This window comes from Gallinula chloropus (genome assembly GCF_964237585.1).
Source record: "Gallinula chloropus genome assembly, chromosome: 12".
NCBI classification, from domain to species: domain Eukaryota; kingdom Metazoa; phylum Chordata; class Aves; order Gruiformes; family Rallidae; genus Gallinula; species Gallinula chloropus.
In genome coordinates this window covers 16,818,759-16,843,326 of record NC_140097.1, presented here as the reverse complement: position 1 = coordinate 16,843,326, position 24,568 = coordinate 16,818,759, and the positions used below count along the sequence as shown (strand labels likewise).

The following is a 24,568-nucleotide window of genomic DNA, read 5'->3' as shown; positions in this document are numbered from 1 at the left end:
GTTTCCATGAAGGTCTGCAGTGAACTTCATATGCATAACTCATTAATGTATGTTTTTCAGTCTTTGGCTATTCATCCTTTCCCCAGTGCTGGTTAGTTCAGGAGTTTAACTGCCCTGGTTGGATTTGAGAGATGTTGCTCTCCCTGATCCAACCATTGAAGAACAACTAAACAACCAAGTGTTTCTTCAGTAGCCATGGGAAGTACCATCAGAAGTTAATGTACAGTTAGTTAATGTGAAGCTAATTTGGGAAATTAGGGAAAAATATTTGTCTTTGTAAATACTTGCTGAAAGTGGTGACTAGTTTATGTTTTACTTTTCAAGGCCTCACAGAACTGAGCTGTATGAGGATGCTCCACCAGCATGCTGGCCTATCGTATATTCTCCAGACTACAACATCACATTCATGGGACTTGAGAAACTGCACCCGTTTGATGCAGGGAAGTGGGGAAAAGTAATCAATTTCCTGAAAGGTAAAGTAACAGAAGGTACCTCTTAGCCTGGCTTGGGTGTGGAATGCTGGAGCCTTGTGGACATAGCTCAGTGTGTTGTGTTTTGATATTCCACAGTTTTGTAATGAGAATATTTCCTTTTAGTTTCCTCTTGAGGATGGGTGCCATTTGCTGTTCCAGCATCCTCTTTCTTTTGGGGACCAAGCCTGGATCTTAAACCGAACAGAGACTTCAGTTATGTAGCAACAAATGGGAAATCCTGCCTGTGTTAGTTGCAAGCTTACAAACAGTTTGGCTTACAATTCTATTGCTTTACAGCTGGTGTAGCAAGAACTGGGATGTTCCTTGTGGCTTGTGAAACTACATGTGTTAATGACTGCCTTTCTGTGGGGTGTAACAGTTACTCAATTTCACCTGCAGACAGTCTGCTGGCAAATGGCATTTTTCAGGCTGAAAGATAAACGTGTTCTTTATTGGCCTTGTGATATTGGGGAGGGCTTTGAGACACCTCTGGTGGCAGGCAGAACTTCTTGTGATGGTGCTCAGTACTGCTGTTCAACAAATTGGAAGACACAGGGAGGGATACCCAAAAGAAATAAAGATATACGAACCAAGGTTAGGATCAGGGCCTACAAAATCTTGGCTTCTCTTCATCCAAAGTTTAAGCTTGCTCATGAAGTTAAAAAAAAAAAGGCTTTTTCTTTTGCCAAGAGAAAGGTCATCTGAGAGCCATCACTCTTACATTTATGGGCTCCTAATGACTCGTTCAACTGATCATGTTTTGCATTTATGTATTGTTCTTCTGACTTTGGCTGCCTGGTATTGGTTTAACTGAGGTTAAACAAATTCTGACACCCCACTTAGCAGCTGGGTTTTGGATCTTCCCTCTAAGAACTTGAAATAATTGTCTTGTGTTCTATGATTGTGTTCTTAATTAATCAAAACCTTTGCCTTTCTGCTCATTCTCTATGTAAAGCCTTTTCCTCTGGCTCTTTGCCTTGTGAAGTGTCTGCTCTTTCACAGAAAATTAGTCTTCCTGATAGTTTTACTGTCCTTGCTTTGTAAAGTGGAAAGAAGCCACAGGGTACTCCAAGGTGCTCCTGGTTTTCTCTGGCTCTGTAGCAGCTCCTGGCAGCAACTGACCCTATATTGTTGCCTATAGCCTAGAAAATCACCAGAAAAAAATCTTTCTGCACCTACCTTCCCCTTCCTCAAGAATGAAACTCTGAGCAGTCTGGCTTTGTCTGACAGCAGTGAGTGAATGAAATGTTTCTCAAGCCTCAGTCAAGAGCAATGTAAGCTTTCCAAACCAAATATTGTTGTAGGTGCTGCTCTAGTATAACACTTGAGAGCAAAATCTCTCACACTTGGAAGTTGTTTTCTTCTCTTAGAGAAGAGGTACTGTCTTAGGGGGCTGCAACCATGCAGTAATTAAATACCGAAATTTGTCTGGGAAGATCAGCACGATGCCTGATACCTATTGATTGTTTTGATCATATGCAAAACAACTTTGTTTTTCTATGCAGCTTGGCTTTTTTTTCACTTGACCCTCACTTGCACTTTCTGGCAAGTACATCCAGACGTATGCATTCGAACATAACGGCTTTGATCACATTCTTAAGTCTTGGAGGGATATTTTGTTACCTTTAGAAAGTTAGAGTTTTTAAATAAATTATATTTTGGTCTCCAAGGGAAAGAATGAATAGGTGGTCATTGATGTTTCATGAAATTAAATGGAGGTATGGGTATGAGAGAAGTAACCTAATCAAGTGTAAGCATTTGCTTTGGCAAATATCCAAGCAATTATTTTGTTTAGAATTGATTATTTATTTTTATTTCTCCTCTGATTTAGTGAATTAAATGCTGGCATCAACTGTGGGATTCCTTACAGCACATTAGGCTGGTGAATATTGGATGGCACAAGCAGCAAGACTTTGCTGTGTATTAAGTCCTGAACTGTGTGATTCTGTTGTCTGTCCATCCTCTGTCACTACCTGTCTTGTCTTCTAGTTTAAACAAGAAGTTAGCATGATAGCACACTGAAAACTTTCTGTAATCCATATTTATCGTATACACACTGGTCTAATAGCTTACCTGTATAGAGGGCATGTATTTGGAAAATTTGGAAATGCTGACTAAGCAGAAGCTGTTTCAGTGATGTACATTACCTATGAAGTTACTAACTCACAGTCAAAGTAGCTTCTTTGGCAGGGTGGAGTATGGGATTATGGTATACAATGCCAACTGTTATTTCTCTCCTGTTTCAGAAGAAAAACTAATTGCAGATGACTTGATTGTGCAGGCACGGGAAGCTACTGATGAAGATCTCTTGGTTGTTCACACAAGGCGCTACCTTAATAAATTAAAGGTGCTGTACTTATTAATGTGTTTTTGAAGCAAACTGTCTAGAAATAGTGTCCAGGGACAGAGATACTCTACTAGATTTGTTATTGAATCAACTTTTACAGATTACAGAATGGTATGTTTTAATTCAACATCATCATTGAGAGTATTGAAAGAATAGCATAGAAATAGTTGACAATTTGTGCTGTAGAGGGGTGGGTTGGAAGGAGGATCTACAGTCTCGTATAGGTGATCTGGAATGATATTTCAGCCAAGTTAAGCATAAGAGTAGTAATCATATTTGAGATGCAAATGATGCTCTCTTTAGTACCAGGGGCCTAGTCTTCAAAAGTGTTGTTTTACTCTAGCAAAGCATTCTGAAATTGAAAATACATTGGAGAGTGCTGAAACGGAGCACTTGACTGGGTGTTTTTTACTGTGAGGATTGCTTTATGAGCACAGGTAACATTGTGTTTATTTTGCAACTCTTGGAGGGCAGAGAAGGGAGTCATAGTAGAAATAATCTTCCATTTCATAACTCAGAAGAAGTTATTTTGAGGTATCTCTGCTTTTCACCAGTGAAAGAGTCCTCATATTGCTGTTTCTGGGATATTTTATTTTTCTGTGTAAGGGATCTATTAAATTGTGAGATCTTCTTTGACTCTTACTCCTTTTCCGAGTTCTCCTACGCTTCTTGGTTCTGTGCTGTAAGGTTACCTGCAGTTTCATACCTCATTAGATTTGATCTTACTGCAGCTATTCTTGATATTGAGCTTTTAATTCTGTCGAACCGCCCACCTCTTTTCACTGAATTGCTTCTTTGAAGCAGGGTGTAATGTATGTGGCTCAGTTTGGAATACCATAATAATAATTTTAGTACCTTCAGGATGGCTTCACAGGGAATTGTCTGTATGACTTGGTGTTCAAAGACAGTAGTTGTGTGCATTCAGATGTGTTTTAACTGTGTATCTCTTGTTCCTCTCTTCTGGAGAGGATATTTTGTGCAGTTGTAGAAACTGGGGAGTGTTGTGTTGGTCATGCTGGCAAACTGCTGCCAAGCCATGTAGAGAGAAGTGCTTGGTTTCAAATGAAAAGCAGCAGAGCTAGACATGAAAAGGCCCTGGGTATCTGTCCTCTGTATTGCCTTAGCCAAAGTCTGCTGTGCCCAGATAAATACAGATCTACCAATAAGTGGCATCGTTTTGTTTTACATCTGCTCTGAAGGCTGAGGAGGTGCTTGTGTTTCTGGGAATGCTGTGCCTAGTGGAAAGTGGATTGGTTTGATTATAGGGAGTGTTTTCTGGTGCTCAAGATCTTGTGTGCTTTGATGCTTGCTCGGTCACATCAGTGCATCTGCTGAGAGACAGGTGGTACCTGCCTGTTTGTGCTGTCCCCAGTGTGCCTGGGGGAACAGGCAGGGCTCCCAGGAGTGAAACTGGGAGAAGCAGTCTCATGAAATAACCAGTTCAGCCTGTGGAGCTACTGCCTGAGAGAGGCATTGGGTAAAACAGCTCAGAGAGCCTGTGTGGTGTGTCAGTAACCAGCTGAACATGTGTGGTTGGGGCTTGGGTACAAAGGGCACCTTTGGGTGCACTTGAAATTCCCCTCTCCAGTTCCTCAGTTTGTGCAGTTGTTGTCTCTGCTTGCTTCCTGCATTGTGCTTTTTCCTGGCTCATTTTCTAACTTCATGGGTGAAAGGTTTATGAAGGTTTATGAAAGGAAGCGGTGGCTTGCTGTAAAATGTTAATTTCCAAGGTCATCAGAGCAGATAAATGAACTTGATGCCTTTTACCTAAATTCTTATGTAAATGTGAATGTAAGAAGTGAAGGTCTGTAGGAGTATACAAAAGTGGTATTTTAAAGGTAACAGTATTTGAGTGTGGTAGGAGGAAACCCTGAGTGTGAGTACACAGTCACGAGGAGCAAGGTCTGGCAGGTTTCTGTGTTTACACTGCTGCACAATCGCAGTAGGATATTCTTTGCAGCTGAAGTGACGAGTAATCCTCTTCAGGATTAGGTACCACTTGGTTAACAGAGATTTCTTTTAATGTTTTGAGCTCCTTGACTGGGAGACTGGAGACTGACGCAGCAAAACTGTGTTTTGGCTGGTTGGTTTTCTTGGTTGTATCACCTGGCTATCACCTGTTTCATCAACTTTCTGTGGTCATTACAAGCTTCCTAATCTCCTTTATGATGCTTTATGTTAATTCAAGCTAAAAAGGTACTTTGTTTAGCTATTGAAATTGGACCCATGTATCTTTGTCCCAGGCAAGCTTCTAAATACAGTTCCATGTTACCTGCTTGGTGTTGGACTTGTAAGGCTGTGAATTTTCCCTTGAGGCAGGAAGTAGCTCCAGGAGCTTATGAAAGATTTGAACACACTTTAAATTTAGATATTAAAGAACAAACCAGCTCTTTTTAATTGGATGTCTTGTTGGCTGTTTTAAAATACTGGAATGAACAGATGTGTAAGGTGAAAGGCAGTACATCAGAGGTTGGGTTTGATCACTGTATTATTCCAGGATGTATCAGCATAAAACCAACTACATTGTTGTACTAATAATAGTTTTCAGTTTAACTTTTGGTCCTTGCACACTAACTTTATAAAATATGTCAAATTATTATTTAAGCTTACTAATAAGATTTTTTTTTTAATAGTTAAGGAATTGAAGTTGTTAACAACAATACTTTGTAAGTAAAGGCCTGTGAGAATATACTTGTTAAATGTGGATGTTGTGGTAGAGTTTGGGCTTAGGCAGGGGAAATGAACTCTTGAAAGTGTTCATTTTGTTTTAGTTTTGGGGGGGTTTTTTGGATGTAACATCTTAGTATAATGTTACCCTAGGCAGTATTGCTAATGTGTCTCATAGTTAATTTGTATTAAAGGAAAATACACCCAGTTAGGGGTTGGCCTGACTTCTTACTCCTTTTAAGAAAACACAGGAAGGCAAACATTTAAAAAAATTTATATTAGCAGTAGAAACAAAGAATTGGAGTTGATACCTTTTACTCATTCTTTTTAGTTATGTTGCTGAATGATTTTTAGATTACTATTACTCTTCCCAGACCAAGTTTTAATTTCTGCTGTTACATAATTACATATCTGCAAAAATTTACTAGAGACTCAGTAACATGATGAAGGTTGAGTGAGAACCAGGGATCTGGCAAAAGAGATAGTAGCTGAAACTGTTTTTCTGAAACATACAATTTCATTGCAAAAAATAGAGTTTTAAAAAAGGTACTAGAAACATTGATGAGTTTGTTCTCTATCAGAGGAAGCTAATATGTGTGGAGACTTGTGCTGTGCAAGCCAGCTGACAGCTTTAAAGATGTAATTAAGGAAGTCCTCATCTATGAAATATTTTTTATTTTTACAACATGAAAAAATTACACAATTGTATAAACCCAGTTCCTTTTTTGAGTATGTACACAGGTGTTTATTGCAGGAAACGTTGGAAGACAAAGTTAACATGTGGAACTATAAAGCCACAAACCTGTCTGAAGGTTGAAGCGATTGATTTCTCAGGTATTATACTGGTTGGCTTTGAGAGTTGTTTTCGGTAGTCTGGAGCTGTGTTCTGAACCCCCAAAACTTTCCTCACAGTCAAATTACTGCTCTCCCACATTTGCAGTTAAATAAATGTAGTAAAGGACCGTGGTTGAAGCAGTGCCTGTCTGTGGGCTTGGTGTGTTCTGTACGTGTCCCCAGTGCTGCTTACTCTTCCCTTGTACCGTGTGTGCATGTCTTGCCTTCACTGGAAGGCCTGCAGCAGCAAGTATGTTGATGGGAGTCTTTGCTGCTCCCAGTTCTTCCCCTTGAGGTGAATTTTTTAACTGCATTAAAACTGTCTGGGTTTTTGTGGTTGTTTTTCACACTTAAGATCAAAACTTCATCTGACTGTGACCTTTTCAATTCAGTTTTAGAACAGAGTTCAATCTAGTTTTTTTACTTTTAAAAGCTAAAACATCTTGCTAAAGGACTTTATCAACACTGGCTGTATGACAAAACAATTGAAATGTTTTGTTAATGATGGAGAGCTGACAGTATGTTAACAGCAATGTCTTAGAGTAACAGAATAAAGTTTCAGGAATACAAAAGCAGTTGAGAGGTTAAAATGAACAAAATATTTGACAAAATACAGTTGGTACTTGAGACCCTTACCAGTAATGCCCCCTTTCCACCTCCCCCAGCAGTGCTTTGTGGTTGAAGCATAGATAACTGTGAAGCCAGCATACCTTCAGTTTATGCTGGGGTGGTTTTGACTATCAGAGGAGCCCGAATTTGTTATGGGATTGACCTTGGTTAAAATTGACTGCTTGCATGTCCTGGTGTTTGGAAGCAGCTAAGGACAAGGAATGAGCTGCATCTACTTAGGCTTCCTAACACTGAAGAAACAAGGTTCTGTTCAGAGTCCTTGAACAGGGTATCAAATTTATAATTACCGGTACCTGAGTGTTCCTGTATGGGATGAAGAGGTATATTCCTTGTGACTTAGGCTTTGAAATATATTTAGAATTGTTATCGCTGGTAGCAATGGTGGTAGAAGTTCTTTGAAGTAATCTATATGTGTTTGCAAAAAAAGCATTTGCATATTGCCAATATTTTCTGTTCTAACCTTCAAATCATATTCTTGATGATGGGACTTTTCAACAAAATGTTTCCTTGAAACATTTTCCAGAAGTGTTTAATATGCTAAATAAGTTTTAATCACTTCTCCATGCTAAAATTTGCGTTGTGTTCACTTGCCTATTTGAACTTCTTAGTTGAGTTGTCTCTTTGTTTTTACTTTCTCCTTGGTGTATCCTTTCACCTTGACATGGGGAAAGATATTTTAGGTTTGAACAATATATCAAGTATAGCTGGCTGTTAATACTGGTGAAGGACACTTTACAATTTTTCCTCCCAGTCTCAGGGATATTAGATTTTCTGAAATACTGGCTTGCAGAAAAACTTCTGATTTATTACCATTTGATACTAAAATCTGAAAAATCCAGTGATGGTGATTGAATGTGATTTTCATAGTTAACTGCTTGAGGGTGAACTTATTTGGAGATAACTAAGAAAGACTCATTGTCACCTCCACCTAAAACTAATAAGTCTTGTGAAGTTCCTGTGAGCTCCTTTTCAGTAAATAGCAGCTGATGAGAGATCTAAATGTCATCATTAAGACAGGCTACATTAATTGGAACTTTTTTCCCCCCTTGTAGTGGTCATTTGTTGTGGCTACAATCACAGAAATACCACCAGTTGCCTTTCTTCCCAATTTTGTTGTTCAGAGAAAAGTTTTGAAACCTCTGCGAACCCAGACAGGAGGAACCATCATGGTAAGGTGCTCTTGATTCACTTTTATCATGTTTAAACTTAGTGATCAAAACCCTCTAAAGCTGTGAACTTAACTTGAAGTGAAGGCTTGAGCCATGGGGAGGGAAGGGAGTTTGTGTGCAACCCTAGCTACAAAGTTGCCACTTGTTAGTAGCCACAAATGTGAAGGACATGACTGATTGTCTGGTCTGTGATTTGCAGAGCTGTAGAGCCTGTGCAGGCAGTGATAGACACAGCGGGGCTAAAGGCAAACACAGAAACTGAGTTAGTTTTGAACAGTGTTCAGATACACATGAATTCTAGGGGTGGGAGGTTTCAAAATGGATAATATGGAAGGTATATGTAAAGCACATCCTTATCTGGTGTCCTTGGTATGGTATGGGAAGAGGTGCATGGTTTGGTTGCTCTTGAGAGTAGCCAAGTGATTGAATTTAAAAATCACATCACCTTGCTCGTTTTAATGATGAAAGTTAATTTGTCTGCTTTTTCTTCTGTAAATATTATGTGAGCAGCTCAGCTGAACTCAAGACATAGCCCATGTCACCCAAATAAAGTTGGTTTTAATTAGTGCAATGAGTGCTCTGCTCAGAAGAGCTGTGGAGATGTCGCCAGGTGTTTGGTTTTGCCTGAGAATTTCAATTAGAGGTGTCAAGAGGTAGAAGGAAAGAAAACAGTTAACAACTGGAGCCAAGGAGGAGTTATTTAAACTGTGTACTGAGGAAAAGGTGCCTTCATAATTGTAAACAGGTAACTGATGGAACCTTTTCTGCTCTTTTTATTACTTGTCATAATGTGAAAGGAAACTATGCAGCTCTGCGGTGGGGGGAGCTGGGAACAGTCCGTGTCTCTCTTTGCAGGCAGTGAGGTGTAACAGTTAGAGAAATGCAAGACAAATAATCCTGTCTGAAATCATTAATATTATGTTACAAGTAGATCTTTGCTGCATTTCTGCTACTTTTCATGAAGGTAGAGGTTACAGTGGGTGCATGTGAGAAGGATAGAAATCCATATTGCTTTTTCTATATCAGTCTGATGCCAATTATTGGAGAACACTGTTCTGTGGGCTGGCAAACCACTCGGAGTATGCCTGTGCCAGCTATGGGAATACAACTTACTGCAACTACTAGATACTAAAGGTGAGAGAGATGGAAAAGCCATAAACGAATGATAAAGTCCTGGCAGTGTTTTCAGAAATAAGCTAATAGGTGGCTTCCTGCTGCTGTCCACAGAACTTTGCTTTTCTGCTGCATTTATTCCTCTAATGATAGAACTACTCAATGCCTTATCAGGAAAAAAATGGCAATTTCTCTCAGTATATTAATATTCCTGATAAGTCTGTGTCCCATCCAGCTGCTGGATTTGCAAGTGTGTATGTAAAAGTAACTCTGCCAGCTATTGGGTTTTGTTACCAGAAGGTAGCAGAGGAGGGAGAATAGACTAGATAGCTTGTGCCTGTATTTAAATGTCTACTGTTAAGATTTGGAAACATCTTAAAATGGTAGTATTTAATTGTTTTATGAATGTCATTGGTTCAGCCTTTGGCTCCCTCTGTAATGTCCATACTCTGGTCATAGGTCTTCAATTATCTGGAGCTCTTGAAAAAGTTTGAATATATTATTATGGTTGAGCTGTGTTGTAAACTGGTGCATTTTATTATTTATAATGTGGACCGTGGTGTTTGTGTAATGTAGTTCTTGATGATACTCTCAAGTACTTGGAGTAGTTGAAAAAGGAATTGATGTAGATGTGTGTGTGTTGAGAAGAATTTTGCTCAGAATTCAAGGATAAGGTGAGAGCTGTGATCATAGCAGAGTAGTAGCAAAGGAATGTTTCCAGTAAGTTTTTGAACATGGGAATAGTAGAGGGGAAAAAGAAGTCACCTCCTTAATGCTGAGATTGTGTAAATTGAGTTAACTGCTGCTCACTGCTCTGAGCTGGCAAAGAAAAATGGCCAGTGGTTTCATCCTAAATCATGAGAACAGGGGTGAGTCCTGTGGCATTTACTGTGTCTAAGAATCCTTGCGGGTCTGGTTAGTTGAGGTTTGAGAGTGGGAAATGGTTTTCTTGACGAAAATAAAAGTTGTATGTATCTTGCCCACCTTGGACTCTGTTTCTCTAACTATTGTTGCCCTTAATTCCACATTAATTCTCTTTGTGTTGCTCTGTTGTCTTGGATGTACATGTTGTTTGAAGTCAGATAGTGAGGAAAGGAAATACATGAAAAGTGTAAGTCTCCAGATTTCTGGGTTATGGTAATGGACTAGGTGACAGAAGTGCTGCCTCCTGCAGTGGGTGCTTAACTGGCAAAAGCAGAGTTGATGGAAGTGGAGCACAGTGCATCTCCCTAATGCAGACCTGCATAAACCTGGAACACTTTGATTTCTCCTGGGAATCTCCCAGCAGGAGCTGGAGCACCAAGTTGCTTTTGCTGGTATCTCTGTACTCAAAGAATTCAGGTTTCATATGTTCATATAGTTCAAAGTGCTTAAACTTTTGGTTGTTACTGTCAAAGTAGTAGCTCCATTCTGTCTCCATTTAGTCCTTCAACATCTGTTCAGCTCCTGGTAGGTTCTGTTTTGTGCCTGATACCTGACTGTTGGTGGTGGTGCTTGTTGAGATGAGGGGTTTGGGCTGAACACGAATATCCAGAGTCTTCTCCTGTCGTCACCAAGCTGTACAGAGAAGTACAATTGGGCAGGGAGGGAAAGTAATGGTACAAGAGATGAGTATTTGGGGTGAGTCTAGAGTGTCTAAATATTCTTCTTTGATATTTTCTTGAGGGTCTGGACAGTACGTGCATGGGACATCTGATTCAACTTGGTTCTTAATACTTTGACATAGTTTTGTGATGTTTTTCGTTGTACTTGTGTTACCTTTGATACTGAGGGGTGTGTTACTAGTTAGAACCGTGGTCATGTTGATGTGTGCCTGTGGATTGTGCCTCCTGCTATATGGATGACATCACGGGTCACTTGAATATTTATCTTGCTGCCATATACTGTTGTTTATATCTTTTTTTGTCACTTAAGCCTTTTTGATTAATCAGCTGGTAAAATTTGTACAGTACTAGTCAGAAGCACAATCTTCTGCTACACCTGATGGTCCTGTTTATTATGAAGATTCCTGTTGAGTTCCTATACTTTTTAATGATTTTTTTTTTAGCAGTATAGGAAGATTGTCCTTTGGTGAAGGATCCCTAGGAAGCATGCTAAATCACAGATAATGTGCTTTCCTTGTGACTTAATGGGGTTTGTAATTCAGAAATGACAATCTTTTCTCAAGATTTAATTTGTGTAAGTTAGTGTGTTCATACCAGGATGATGTTTACCTTCCCAGTAGTTCTCTTAATACCAAATTAGAACTGTTCAAATATAAATATTGTTGATGAAGAATTCTCAACTGTCTAAGCTTCTATTTGTATATGATGTGCAATATGTTCTTTCCATGATTTATTTTTTTTTAATTATAGCTAGTAATGTCATTTTTTAATACAAAACTTAACGCAATAAGACACTTGCTTGACTCTTCCTAGCCAAAATAAGTTGGGATTTTCAAGTTTCATCGTTTAAGCCTTGCCTATCCCTTCTCTGTTGTTACTTTTCCTTCCCTGAATGTTATTTGAGTTCAAAAGGGAGATACAGGCACAATTACTTAGTATTGGAGGGGAGAAAAGCTCGGTAATATTTTACTGTATGTATGTTACATTATTTAAGAAGTCACAGGACAATTCATGCTGTAGCACTTTTTCTGTCCCCGTGCTCAGCTGAATCTATGTTTATCTCTCTTCTCAGGATTTGGAGGGTTTTTACTTGAACAGGAAGGACATAATGAGATTCTTGCTAATTTTTTCCTCTTACCAACACTTGTATTCTCTTTTCATTTGCCTGCTAAATGTTTGGTGTTCATCTCTGCAAACAGCAGTTAGGTTTACATCTGTTCAACTGCCAGAGAGTGAAATACAGATGGGATCAGATACTGTTTTCAACTGGTTATGCTGAGGATAGTCTTGGGTGGTTCGTATTTGGAGACGTGATTCAGAATGACTGGGAGTGCTAAAGCACCTGGGAGTTCAGTGGGCACATCTGAACACTGAGGGTTGGGTTTGGGGTGGAAGCAGCCAGTGTTAAACTGCCCCTGTGCTGGTTCCTGGGGTTCTCACTGTAATTTTCTTAAGGCAGGAAAACTGGCTGTTGATAGAGGCTGGGCAATCAACGTGGGTAAGTACAAATGTAGCACGTTAAATGCTACTTGAAATGGTGTGTTGAAAATTGTGTTGTTTCCATTTAGCATGGATGTACTCTGTTTGTAATAATAGACAGTGATTGGAGTGTGCTTTAACTCAAGTCAGCTCCAAAGGAAGGGGAAAACAGAAGTACTGGATCTGCTATCAGCTTTATTGCGGTTTTATAATGAAATATTTTTTGGAAGGAAAAAAGGTCACTGGATAAAGATATCATAGCATGTGTAAGGAAAAGGATTGTAGAAGCATGAAAAAAATTAGGGAATAAGGATTGGAGAAAATGTAACTATTTCTATAAAATCTTCATTTAAATTATAAATCAATTCTCATAGATCTTCTCACCAGTGAATGTATATATTTTCGCAGATCAAGGGATTGGCTGATACACTGGTTGGCAGGGCTGTACCAGTTAGTGTCTATTTCTGGCTCTGCATTTTTTCTGAAAGGCTTGAATGAATGAATTATGAAGCATATAGTGACTATAAATCTCTCTCCTGCTCCCAGCAAATAGCAGTGCAATAGTTTACTAGTAACAAAGCAATATTTTGTGTCATGTAAGGCTTAGCTTGTCATTTTCATAGAGCTCATAAATACTGGGATGTTTCTCTTATTTCATGCATGCATCTACAAGGTGAATATCTGATATTAAAAATTAAATAGAAGTTAAAAACAACCCCTAAAGCCTGTCATATATTTACTGATATATAGAGCAAACTTGTTAAATTTCTTGCTATGTATATTTGTAGGGTGTTTCTCAGGAAAAAAATCTTACTTTATAAACAATATATTTTGGGAGGGGGAAGGTTTAAATACTTTTTTCATGTTGAGTGTTTGTGTGTTAAAGTGGAGCTCTTAATGCTGCTCCTGGTCTCAGTGCTTGCAAAAGGCAGTGGTATGTGCCGGTGATGGTAACGCCACAGTTGTTTGGTGTTTTCTCTGACCCGTTGCACAGCACGAGAACGGCCCTGTTCCCACGTGTCCTTCCCTCCTGCCCTGTACTGTTAATTACACAATGCAGATCCATCACCTGGTGGCTTGGTAGACCATGCCTATGATACATACAGAACCCCTGGCAGATGTTTTACGTAGCTAGGTAAAGGTTTAGCAGCTCTAGGTGTGGTATTTGCTAAAGAAAAAAATAGTACCTGACCTGTAAGTGATCTCTGCCTCTTTGCAAAGACCTTCTGTCTTCCTTCTATCTAGCTTTTCACCTCTTCACTGCTTTTTATCTTTAGGGGGTGGATTTCATCACTGTTCAAGTGACAAAGGCGGAGGGTTTTGCGCGTACGCTGACATCACGCTGGCTATTAAGGTAAGGTGTACTCATAAACCAGCATTTCCTACTACTTGTGCGAATGGGAAGAAAATCCATGTAAATTCGTAAGTGCCAATTCACATCACAATAGGAGAAAATAAAGCCCTCTGTATCTGGGTAGGAGTAGGAAAAACATGCAGGACTTGATGCTGCAGAACGTAATGCATCTGCAGTGGTGTTCACTGGAAGGGGGGAGTTGCAGGGGTCAGAGTTATGAATGTGAATAACCACTATAGTTACCTCAATAACGTTTTCTTGCAAAAAACCACTCAAAATCAAACCAGACAACTTTTAATATCCTCAATGATAATTGTCCTAGCCTTGCAGTTGAACCTGAAAATTCCATATTATTTTCAGTGGTTACAATCAAGATGAATGCGGAGACAAAAATCTTCCCTCTGACTTGAGCTGCACTATACAGTGCTCAGAGTGGTTGGAATTAATGAATAAAAATGTGAATAATCACTGAATGTGAATATATTTGGTATTTAGCTGCTGAAAGGCTGAAGCAAGAGCCTTCTGCAATTAGGGCTTATTTTTATTAAATGTACTGTGGTGTATTTGTATACTAGAACATTAATAAAGTATCAGTAATAACCATAGAGAAAAAAGCTCTGATGATTGCAGCACGCTATATGACATAACATCCTAATTTCTATACACGGTAATTTGCAGGAAAGTAACCCACACTGTTCTACTTTCCCTATCATTAAAATACAGATTGAGAAATTACAGTGGGTGACAGTTTGTACAAAATCTTTGGGTCTTCCCATGTCTGTATTAAAGACAGTAACGTGTCAAAGTTAAGACTCAATTACAAAAGATTTCTTTCTTCGCAGACATGGGGTAAGAGATGAATTCTGTTAGTAGAAGTGGCTTTAATGCATACAGTCCCTACAGCAGCGTGTCCTAAGTGGTAGATTTTGTGTTTATGCAGTTGGATGCCATTATAGTGGACTGTTCCTCCCTTCCTGCTGCTAAGCTCACTTGTGCTGTCATCCATGTCTTGTGGAGTTAGCTCCTTGATTTTCTGGGGCCTGGGCAGCTCTTGCTTCACTGTGTCCCAATCCACAATTGTTGCTGTTGCTTCCTCTGTGTTGTCACTGGTTGGCAGCACCAATGCCATGATCAGCTCTATAATCCTAAACTGGACCTGTCCTTGTCTGGCTGGTGCAGGAGACAAAGGTGTACCAGCTACACCCGCATGGAACCAACGTTACTACAACAGGGCTTGTTACCCTGAGCTCCATTGTGGATTTTGGCACAGTTGGGTTTATGCCTCTTTTGTGGAGTCTGTTTTATGAGTTGGTGTGGGATGCTGTAGAAAGGCATGTCCAAATCCTGCGTGTTGTCCCATGCTGTGTGGGAGAAAAAGAAGATGAATCTTTCTTCCCTCTCCCCACCAACTTTCCCTACAGGTAGGCGGATACCTGTGCAGGAGGTGGCACTACGCATGTTCTGTGCATTTCATCTGCCAGAAACAGATAGTGGATTTTAGTTTGTAACAACAAAAAAAAAAATTATGCTAAATAATTAGAGGTTTTGTAGTTAAGTATATTGGAATAATTTGAATATATAAGTATATTTGGAATAATTGAATGAAATGGACATGCCCTATGTTCAAATCAGGCCTGTGTATTTTAAACTTCCACCTAACCTCATAACTTCCCCAATCTTTTTCTTTGCTAATATATCCAGTTCCTATTTGAGCGAGTACAAGGGGTGTCTAAAGCCACAGTTATAGATCTGGATGCTCATCAGGTGAGTACTTTACCTGTATTTAATGCTGCAAATATTTTTCTCAAAATAGAAGTGTGATAAATACCTTTTCTCCTAATAGCATAAACTGTCCACTCCCAGAACACAAAAGTAATATAGGTGATGGAAACTGTGAGCAGTTTAGCTGTTTAATTATTTTTTGGTTCAAAAGGCTGTTAAGCCAGTTCAATAAAATTGAACTGAGTTGTAGCTCCATCATGTGGATAGATGTAAAACCATTTGAGTTGCGCACTGATCTCAGGCATTACAGGCTCCAGAGTACTTCAGTATCCCAGAATAAACAAGACTGTCTTAAAACAGAATTATAGGTAGCTCAGCATGTGTGATTGTTGCAGCAGCCTTTGTGGGGATGAATTTGACCTTCAGTGTTTTAATGCAAAGCCTGGATTCAGGCTAACGAGGTAAAGAATCACTCCTTACCTGGTAAAGTGATTTATTATGGGGGCTGAGAACAAATCTCATTTCTGGTAAATCCTGTAAAGAGGGAAGTGGTATTTCTAGAAAAGCAATTAATGCACCAATACTATGTCCAATCTGAAGCATTGGAGGTAATTTACTTTGTGTAAATAAACCATTTTTAATAGTTGCATGGCAGTGAGGAAGTGTAATGGCTGCAGGTTTTCCATCTTCTATTGTTTCTTTATCTGAAAGTTAAGGCATCCCAACGTTGCCATAAAATAAGGACATAGATTATGCAATAGAAAGGTGTTTTGTGTTCATGATTCTCTTCAAGCATCTCTGCCAGGGCGTGGATTTTTGTGCTTCTCTGGGGTGGTATTGGTATGTTTTTTAAAATCATCTTGGGCTGTATTTTGACTTTGAGGTGTCCCACTGGTAACACAGTCTTTTACGTGAAATCACTCCTCTGTTCCCTTTCTTTGGGGACTGAGAGGTGTGAGTAGTAGCTCAGCAGATCCTTGTTAAGTGTGCTGATAGTATCCTCTTGTAAGTGCCCCAGTTCCTGGTGCATTGGTGAGTTTCCCCTTTCATAAGAAAATGGTTCCCCCACAGGTTCTCAGTCTGAAGTTTCTGTTCAGGAGTGGTTTCTTGTTTGGGTGGTTGTTGGGGTTGTTTTGTGTGTGTAGTGGACCAAAGGTGCTGAAGAAATCAGTAGGAATTGCCATTTTCTAGCATAAAGAATTCTGGTTTTGCCATTCCCTCTCTTACACCAGCTTTAGCCCAGTGATTCTTTGTAGTTTGTTTTGATTTTTTCCGTGAGGGGAACTTGTAGCAGAAATAAAACTTTCCTGTCCAGGGGCACAATGTAAGTGAACTACTGAAGAAAGATCTGTGGCAATATCTGTTCCTATAGTTTGTTCTACTGGTGGAGGTCGAGGCTGGGGTCCTGTATGATGCACTGATTTCAACAGTTATCTTTGTGATTGTGGTGAAAAGACTTTTTTTTGTACTAATGGTACAAAGTCTAATTGAGAGCCAAAAGAAATATTACTGAAATTAAAACTGGGGGGTGGAGGAAATAGTCAGAATCTCAGTTTGCTTTTAAGCATCCATCTTTACTCCCTGTGCAGTTTTTAATGGATTCCTGTTGTTCAGCAGTATGTTAAACTGGGATTTCTCATCTCACCAAGGCTTGAATTGTCAGAAGAGCTATCGTCTGCTTTATTTATTTATCACTCCTCATATAAGAAGACGAGGATCCCTGCTGCAGCTGTGACCTTTTTATTTCCACAGTTGGAAGATGAGGGATCTATTTGGTGGTCACAGTTGCAGACTGCTGAAAGGAATTACCTTCTAATTTGCATTTATTTTTCTTGCATGTGCAGGGAGATCTATGAGAATTACCTGTGGAGAGCTATAAGGATGTTGGTTTTGATAATACATGAAGTTTTGAGACTGATACAGTCAAAGCCTCCAAAACTCTACAGCTAAAAATAAACCTTCAAGGCTATAAATAAGAGAATGGCACAGGGGTTTTAAATATCAGATCTTTGTGGTCTTAATTATGCTAGAATTTGCAGATTATGTAGTTCTGTGCTAGTATGCTAGGAATAGCTAACTGTAAATTTCCTTTAGGGAAATGGCCATGAAAGGGACTTTATGGATGATGATCGGGTTTATATTATGGATGCCTACAACAGATATATTTATCCAGGGGATGGATTTGCTAAACGTAAGTATAGTTGAAATTAATTTTCCAATATGTGAAAGACCTGCCCTGTTGTTAAATAACCTCTTCATTTATCAATAAGCTTCCTTGCAACAATGCCAACTAGTTTTTCTTTTTTTAATTTCACATGGAAGATGCTCTTTTCCATGATCATGGATGCGTCACAATAGTGTTCATACTGCAGTGCTTTCCCTTCTGGAATGCAAGGTGTGGGAATTACATGGGCTTTGTTAGCAGTCTGTTCAGAAGCTTGTGCCATACTTAGAACAATGAGTTAAATAATCCTTTGGATTTGAAGATAACTGTTAGAACTTAATCTTTCCCTCACGCTAAATTTAGAAAAGAATTCCCTAAGGATTAGCTAATACTGTGTAAAAAGGTTTCGTGCTCTTTTCAGAGTCATAAGTTATAATATATTTTGGTGATGTTGTTCTGGTAGAGCTTGTTTTATAAGCTGCATCTGAATGTGAAACAAGTTGGAAAGCAGAAGGAATTGGTACAAATGTGAAGAGCTTGATTTTTGTTTTTTGCTGTTTGCTTCTCCCTACCATGATGTGCTGGTTGTGTCTGGTGCCCTGTCACAGTTAATTAGTGGGGGGTTGATAATAGTTAAATCAGAATGCAAAAGCCCAAAGTTTTTGATCTTTGGTTCTGTAACACTGTTGTTTAGTACAGGCTTTATTTCTTCACTGAATTATAGCTTACTGGGGGAGATGTTCTGCTGTTGAGTTTCTTCAGTGGTGCTGTTGTCGTTCTGAAAAGCCTACTTAAACTGGGTTCTTGGCAAGAATTGGGCATGGTGCATTGTGGTATTTAAAACCATCTTCACAAAATCTGGTGGAGATTTTGAAAATTGTAATTTATGCATTTTGAAGGTATTAATCTGAAATATGACCATTTCAAACACATCATGTCTGTAAGCAGGCAAATTGCAAGCAAATCAAGATTTATTTTTTTTTTTCCCTTAAGAATAGGATCCCTTTATTCATGTATCAGATGGTGACATTTAGAACAGGCTGGTCAAGACCAAAACAGAATAAGCCCTTGTTAGCGGATCTGAAACATGGAACTGGTCCTTCTCCTGTGAGACTGGGAGTACCAGCATTCCCTCCTTACAGATGGAGGCAGCACAGTGCTCCACCAAAGGCATGTCTAGTAGTATGTAGTTTGCATAATGGTGGCTCAATAGGTGTTCAGCAGCTAAATCCTTTAAGTGCTGTACTGCTGGGTGACCAGATGATGACCTCGGCAAGGGCATCTTCTTGAGAAGAGCTAGAGGCTTGAACTTGAGAGTATGAGTCCTTGGTGTAAACTCTGACTGATCACTGTCTCCCTGGACTTTCTACTCACTTTGTCCACGTTTTGTTACAGGGGTCTCTTCTGTACGGTTGTTTCCCCCCTGATCTTGGGGTGGGGCAATAGACTAGCTAACACTGCCTAATGCTTAGCTGTAAGTGTATTGAGTCTGGAGGGGATGTGGTTTGGTATGCACAGAAGTCTAGGAAGAGGAAGGAGGAGGTGGATGGGGAAAAGGACCAGTCAACTGGAGGGTTAGCGTAAAAAGTTAACAGCTGAATTTCAAAGTTCAGGCCTTAAAGAAAGCATTGCTGTTGCTCTGCCACTTCAGTTTTCAGAGCTGCAGAAGTGTATTGACTAACCAGCAAGAGATGGACAAAAGTCTATCAAATGGATAAGTTGTTCATTGTAACCTACAGATCCATCACTCTGGCCATCTGTCCCTCATCTGGGTAATAACAAAATGGTGTAATGCTGTGGTTTGTGGTGGAGATGAAGACAGGAGCCCTGGAGAGGCATGGAATCTTACTCACCATGGTCTTAATGTCTTATTGGTTTCATCAGAACAATACTTAGTTGTTCTCCATGCTAACGTGTTTACCTCCTCCTCAGAAGCTCTATGCAGCTAACAGATCCTTTCCCCTGAAGAGGCTGTTCAGAAGAGCACAGCTGTGCAGACTTACATGAGCACTTATCTAACAATAAGAAAATAATTCAGGAAAATTCCATAAAGAAACGAAAACCTTTGAAACTAATGTTGATGCAATAGAGTAAAGAAAGAAAGAAAAAGAATGCTTTACTAATGGTGAGCCAGGATGGAAAGCAGAAAAAAACCCCTACCCAGCAATCAGGAGAATAAGAAAGAATCATTCTGTGTTGAATGTGTTTATGTACGCTTGTTGGGTGCTGAAGATTTAAGAGTCCAAGTCATTTAATTCAAGATAGATGGCATACCTTGAAACACCTTTGACATAGATCTGATTAACATTTAGAGTTACAGGTAACTCTGTAAAAGCAGAGGCTGCATAACCTTGGGTTTCTTTCCTCTGCCTTCTCAACCCTCCTTGTCTAACTTCTAATGCTTTATTAGAAGCATTAGAAATAATTTGATTTAAATTAAGACCAGTTATTTGCTCTTCTGGTAGGATTACAGGGTAAGAACATTAAATTGAAAATGCTTGGGGCAAAGCTGAATCTTCTTATACATTCATAAAGTAGTTCACAGAAATTCATGATTTCTTGCTCTTAAAGTTTTGAGTCTTGTGATAAAAATAAAACATCTTCATAATTTCTCAGTGATATTTATCTTGTGTTTTCCCCCGACTGTTTCCTCTGCAGTAGCAAGTCAGTGTTTTCTACCCCTTATGCTTTATTTCAGTTACTTCTAACTGAAGAAATTTTCCTTATGACTTCTTTGCTGATTGGTAAACGGACATGCAGACCAGCAGCTTTTCAATAACATTTTCCCCTTCTGTCTCAGATTTCTTTTTTTTTCCCCCCTCTCCTGCATCTAATTTTCTCTCTTCAGTGGAATTTTTTCAAGGTCACTGTGCTTACGTTTGCCCGGAAAACAAGTAGTTGAATAATTCTCCTTAATTCAGAGTTCTGAGAAAACGCCATGTATTTATAGAATTGGCAGAAATGTTCTCTCTTTTGTGTACCTAAACCTTGCATTTTCTTTCAAAACAGTGCTTTGTTTATCAAGTAACATTGCAACATGTGTTTGTTTTTTTTAGGTGCCATAAAACGCAAGGTGGAGTTAGAGTGGGGCACAGAGGACACAGAGTATCTTCAGAAGGTACATACTCACGTGGAAGGAGCGTTGAACGAGTTAAAACCCGACGTCATTGTTTATAATGCTGGCACTGACATTCTGGATGGCGACCCGTTGGGAGGACTTGCTATTTCACCTCAGGTTTGTATAATGCTGAAACACCTACAGATTTCACTCCTCACTAGGTACTGGAGGCAGTCCTGAGGATGACTTGTGGCCCTTCGTAGGTCAGGTGTATACTCCACACCAGAGCGATTTCCTGTTATAGATACATCTCTGTTCCTCTTTCACCATATGTTTTTGTTGTCTCTCCCTGACTAGCTATTTTTGTTCTTTGGGTGCCTGTTCCAGTCTCATTTGTTGTCTTTCTACAATACACTCATTTTGAGCATCCAGACTGTAACCAGAGATATATATTTTCACGCTTCACCTGACTCCTATTTTTTCTTTTACCCTCACATAACCCATTTTGCAGTGTTCCTTTTGTCACCTGCCCCCAGTATGTATCTTACCCCTCATTTCCTCAGTAGCACTCCCAGCTGTTTTAAACTGCTCTTCTGATACCTTCCAGTTCTAGCTTGTGCAGCCTCTCTGGACATCGTTAGCAAAAGAGCAGATTTTTTTCCCTTTTCCTAATTCCTTTCTATACAAATATTATTAACCTTTTCCTGTTCAGTTTACCCTCTCTCTCTCTCTCTCTCTCTCTCTCTCTCTGCATTTTGGCACCAGATTTAAATTTTGATTAGTTCTGTATGCTTCATAGCAGTCCTCACCTTCTAGATGAAATAAGCCTGGTTTTTCTCCCCCAAAAACCCGCAAACCCCACAAATTAAGTTACAGATCTCTTAGTTCCTCCTTTTTCTTTTTTAAAATACTCCTTCTCTGACAGCTCCTGTGTTCTGTCTGTCTCCTGTTTTCACGTTTGATACACTTCTAGCATCCACCCATTCAATGTAGAATAGTGCTTTCTGTGTAAAAGTCTCTAAGGAGGAAGGGAAGAGCTTGTGGGGCTTGGATTTGTTTGGTGTTGACCTTGGAGACGATATCAGTTAAGGTGTGAGATCTCACTTGGAGCAGAGATTTTTGGAAAGCTGTGGCCACCTAGAGAAATGGAAGCTAGTGATAGGCAGATGGCACTTTTAAATGGGCCTTTTCAGAATATTTTTCTTGTCCTTTGAGAAGGACCAGCATTAATTGCCAGGAGAAAGGAGCTGCTCTAGCTTGCTGGGTGCTGTGTAGGGAAAGAGACAAAATGTAGGGATGGGGGAAGAAAGGTGAAATGATTCTTCTGGTCTCAAGTAGAGATGAAAGGCAAAGTGCTGTTTCTCTGTGCAACCAGTGGCCCAGGTGCCTGATGCAGAAAAGGTTTGTGTAGCTTGAGGCTTTATTTTCCAAATTGAGGGCAGGGTGCATGTCTCTCTGGTCTCTCTGGCTCTGGTGTGAATGGCATGTTTCACCAAGCTTGAGATTCCATGCTAGAAATGGTAGAACTGAAGGCGTTTAACCCAGGTAATTCATCTCTTCCAGGTTCATTAGTCCAGTCTTCAGTCCGGCAGTTATAGATGTCATTTGTATTTTGAAGTCTTGCTATAGTGTTAGTTCTACTCAAAATTACTGCAGCTTCCTCAGGCTGCAGTCAGTGATAGCTTCTTGGTGCTTGAGACTATAGTTGGAAACGTTGCAGTGTGGTGGGTATGTCCCTCTGTCCTCTGTGTGTGAGCAGGAGCTTTATCAGGCTCTCATGTTCATTTGATCTATTTTCTTTGTTGGTAACGTGTAAAAGCTGCAGTGAGCCCCTGTGTATCCCCTCGGTTCACAGAATCGTAGGGGTTGGAAGGGACCTCCAGAGATCGTGTCCAACCCCCCTGCCAAACTGGAGATGCTGGAGCAGGGACAAGGAGGCAGATAGGCTCTTGCCAATGGCGGCTGCTTCCAGTTCTTGGGTGGTACGACGTTTGCTGCAGCCAGCCACATTCCCTAGAGGCGTACAGCTCATTGTGTTACTTCCTTTAAGGATCTGTTCCTAATATAATTCTTCAGTTCCCTTTGTCTTATTTTCCAGTTACTATTCCTTGCTCCCATTGTTCTTTCACAGGGCTCTGTTGAGCTAGGCAAAGCTCATTACTTTTGTATGGTTTCACAAAATAGTTTTTCAGCTACATTTGAGTTTTATTCTTTCCCTTTACCACTTGTGGTCTAAATTTTTTTAATGGCAGAGTAATATTTCTTGATGTATTTACAGTCTTCCTCTAACCAGTCTGAGTAGGGCATATTGATTTTGTTGTAACACCTTTGCTGCTGCTTCCTTAGTGTTTTGTATTTGATTGCATTTAATACCTTTCCCATTCTTTAGTTATTTAAATTTTGAGTTCTCCATTGTAAGTGCTTGTCTATTATCTTGTTAGTGGTTTTTTTGTCCATCTGAGGAGTTGTAGTGGATTGTTTATGCCTTCTCTGTATCTCTGGAACTCTCTGCTTTTACTTTTCCCGTGCAAGTAGATTTCAATTCTGTTCTCCCTTATTTCTGAATTCACTCTTTTTTCCCTGACATACTTAATTGAAACCCAAGAGGCTCACAGGTTTCCTGTCATATGGGTTCAATGACAGTGCAGTACCTCTTGCTCAGCACTCTGTTACTTTTAGTTCCGTACCCTTGTCTATTAGTAAGAGGTTATTTAGAATTTATTTTCCTTTTGATGGATTTACTGTTGCTTATATTCTGCAGCTCCCCTTTCAGCCATATAATCTTTTATTATTAGCTTTTATTAAAGAAACTGGAAGCTTGTAATTCAGCTAGTGATTGTGAATGTGTAAAATCTGATATGAATTTTTAGTTCTTTTGTAGGTTTTTCAAATTTTGCTCAAGTTGCTGAACTTTGCTAGGCAAGTTCAGCACAAACTAAAGCACTTCTCAAACAATCGTTCTTAGTCTTGATTCCTCACCTCTAGAACACTGAATGCTACTGAACTTGTAGTCAGGTTAGAGTTTATGGCCTTCGAGCAGGAATTCTTCTAGGAATTGATACTGTATACTAGAGTGTAGACTTCTCTGTTTTGTCCTCTAAAACAGAGTCAAGGATCTTTATTTGCTGGTTTTGATGTGGTTTTTTTTTTAATTATGTATGTAAAGCTGCCACTGGGACTTGTCTGTTATTTGTATGGTAAATCATAGGACTTAATCACTCATCAGTGCTGTAAGTCCATAAACCATAGGCTAGAACTACATCATCATCTTTGTATCACCTTTTATGATTTTGGTAACTGTTGTAAACTTGCAGGGAATTGTGAAGAGAGATGAAGTCGTGTTCAAGGCTGCCAGAAGCCGCAGAATCCCGATCCTGATGGTGACATCTGGAGGCTACCAGAAGAGGACAGCACGGATTATTGCTGATTCCATCCTCAATTTGCACAACCTGGGGCTTATTGACAAGGAGCTAGCAACCAGTGGAGCTGGAAATCCCAAGGTAGAGCAGATGATCAGAGACTCCACTAAAGACTTAACCAACTTGTCGCTGCAGTGACAAGTCGCTAAATTTTAGGGAATGACTTCCTGGTTTAGGAGCAGGAAGTGTCCATGTCACTGTCAGGGTTAATGTAACATATTTAACTCAACTTGCCTGTGAAATAAACCAGTAGTGATAATATGCGGTTCACAGAGTAACTGTCTCTAGCTTCTGAAGCTACCTGGAGCAAAGGCAGTAAATCTTTTTAAGCTAATGGAGGCATATACTCAAGGGTACTGTCTTTTGGTGTGTATTATTACTGTAGAAAGCTTTAGTTGCTTCTCTTACAACAGTTATGGGTAGTCTGTTATATTGAAAGAACTGTGCAGTTGGGATCCAAAGACTGTCTCAGACCTACTGCAGATCATGCAGTTTGGACTGGGGGGAAGAACTATGGACTAAACCTGCTGTCGTG

General features: G+C 39.6%; 1 protein-coding gene across 1 annotated transcript; it reads left to right on the top strand.

Annotated features, from left to right (window-relative positions):
* Positions 1 to 375: 375 nt before the first annotated feature.
* HDAC11 (histone deacetylase 11) lies at positions 376 to 24,171 on the top strand (the record flags this gene model as incomplete). The annotated part of the gene is made up of 9 exons (XM_084269826.1): positions 376 to 473; positions 2,720 to 2,820; positions 8,004 to 8,120; positions 12,293 to 12,335; positions 13,594 to 13,670; positions 15,372 to 15,434; positions 17,487 to 17,583; positions 20,613 to 20,791; positions 23,929 to 24,171. The coding sequence occupies exons 1-9, from the start codon at positions 407 to 409 to the stop codon at positions 24,169 to 24,171; spliced, it is 987 nt and encodes a 328-aa protein (XP_084125952.1). The 5' UTR covers positions 376 to 406.
* Positions 24,172 to 24,568: the final 397 nt, after the last annotated feature.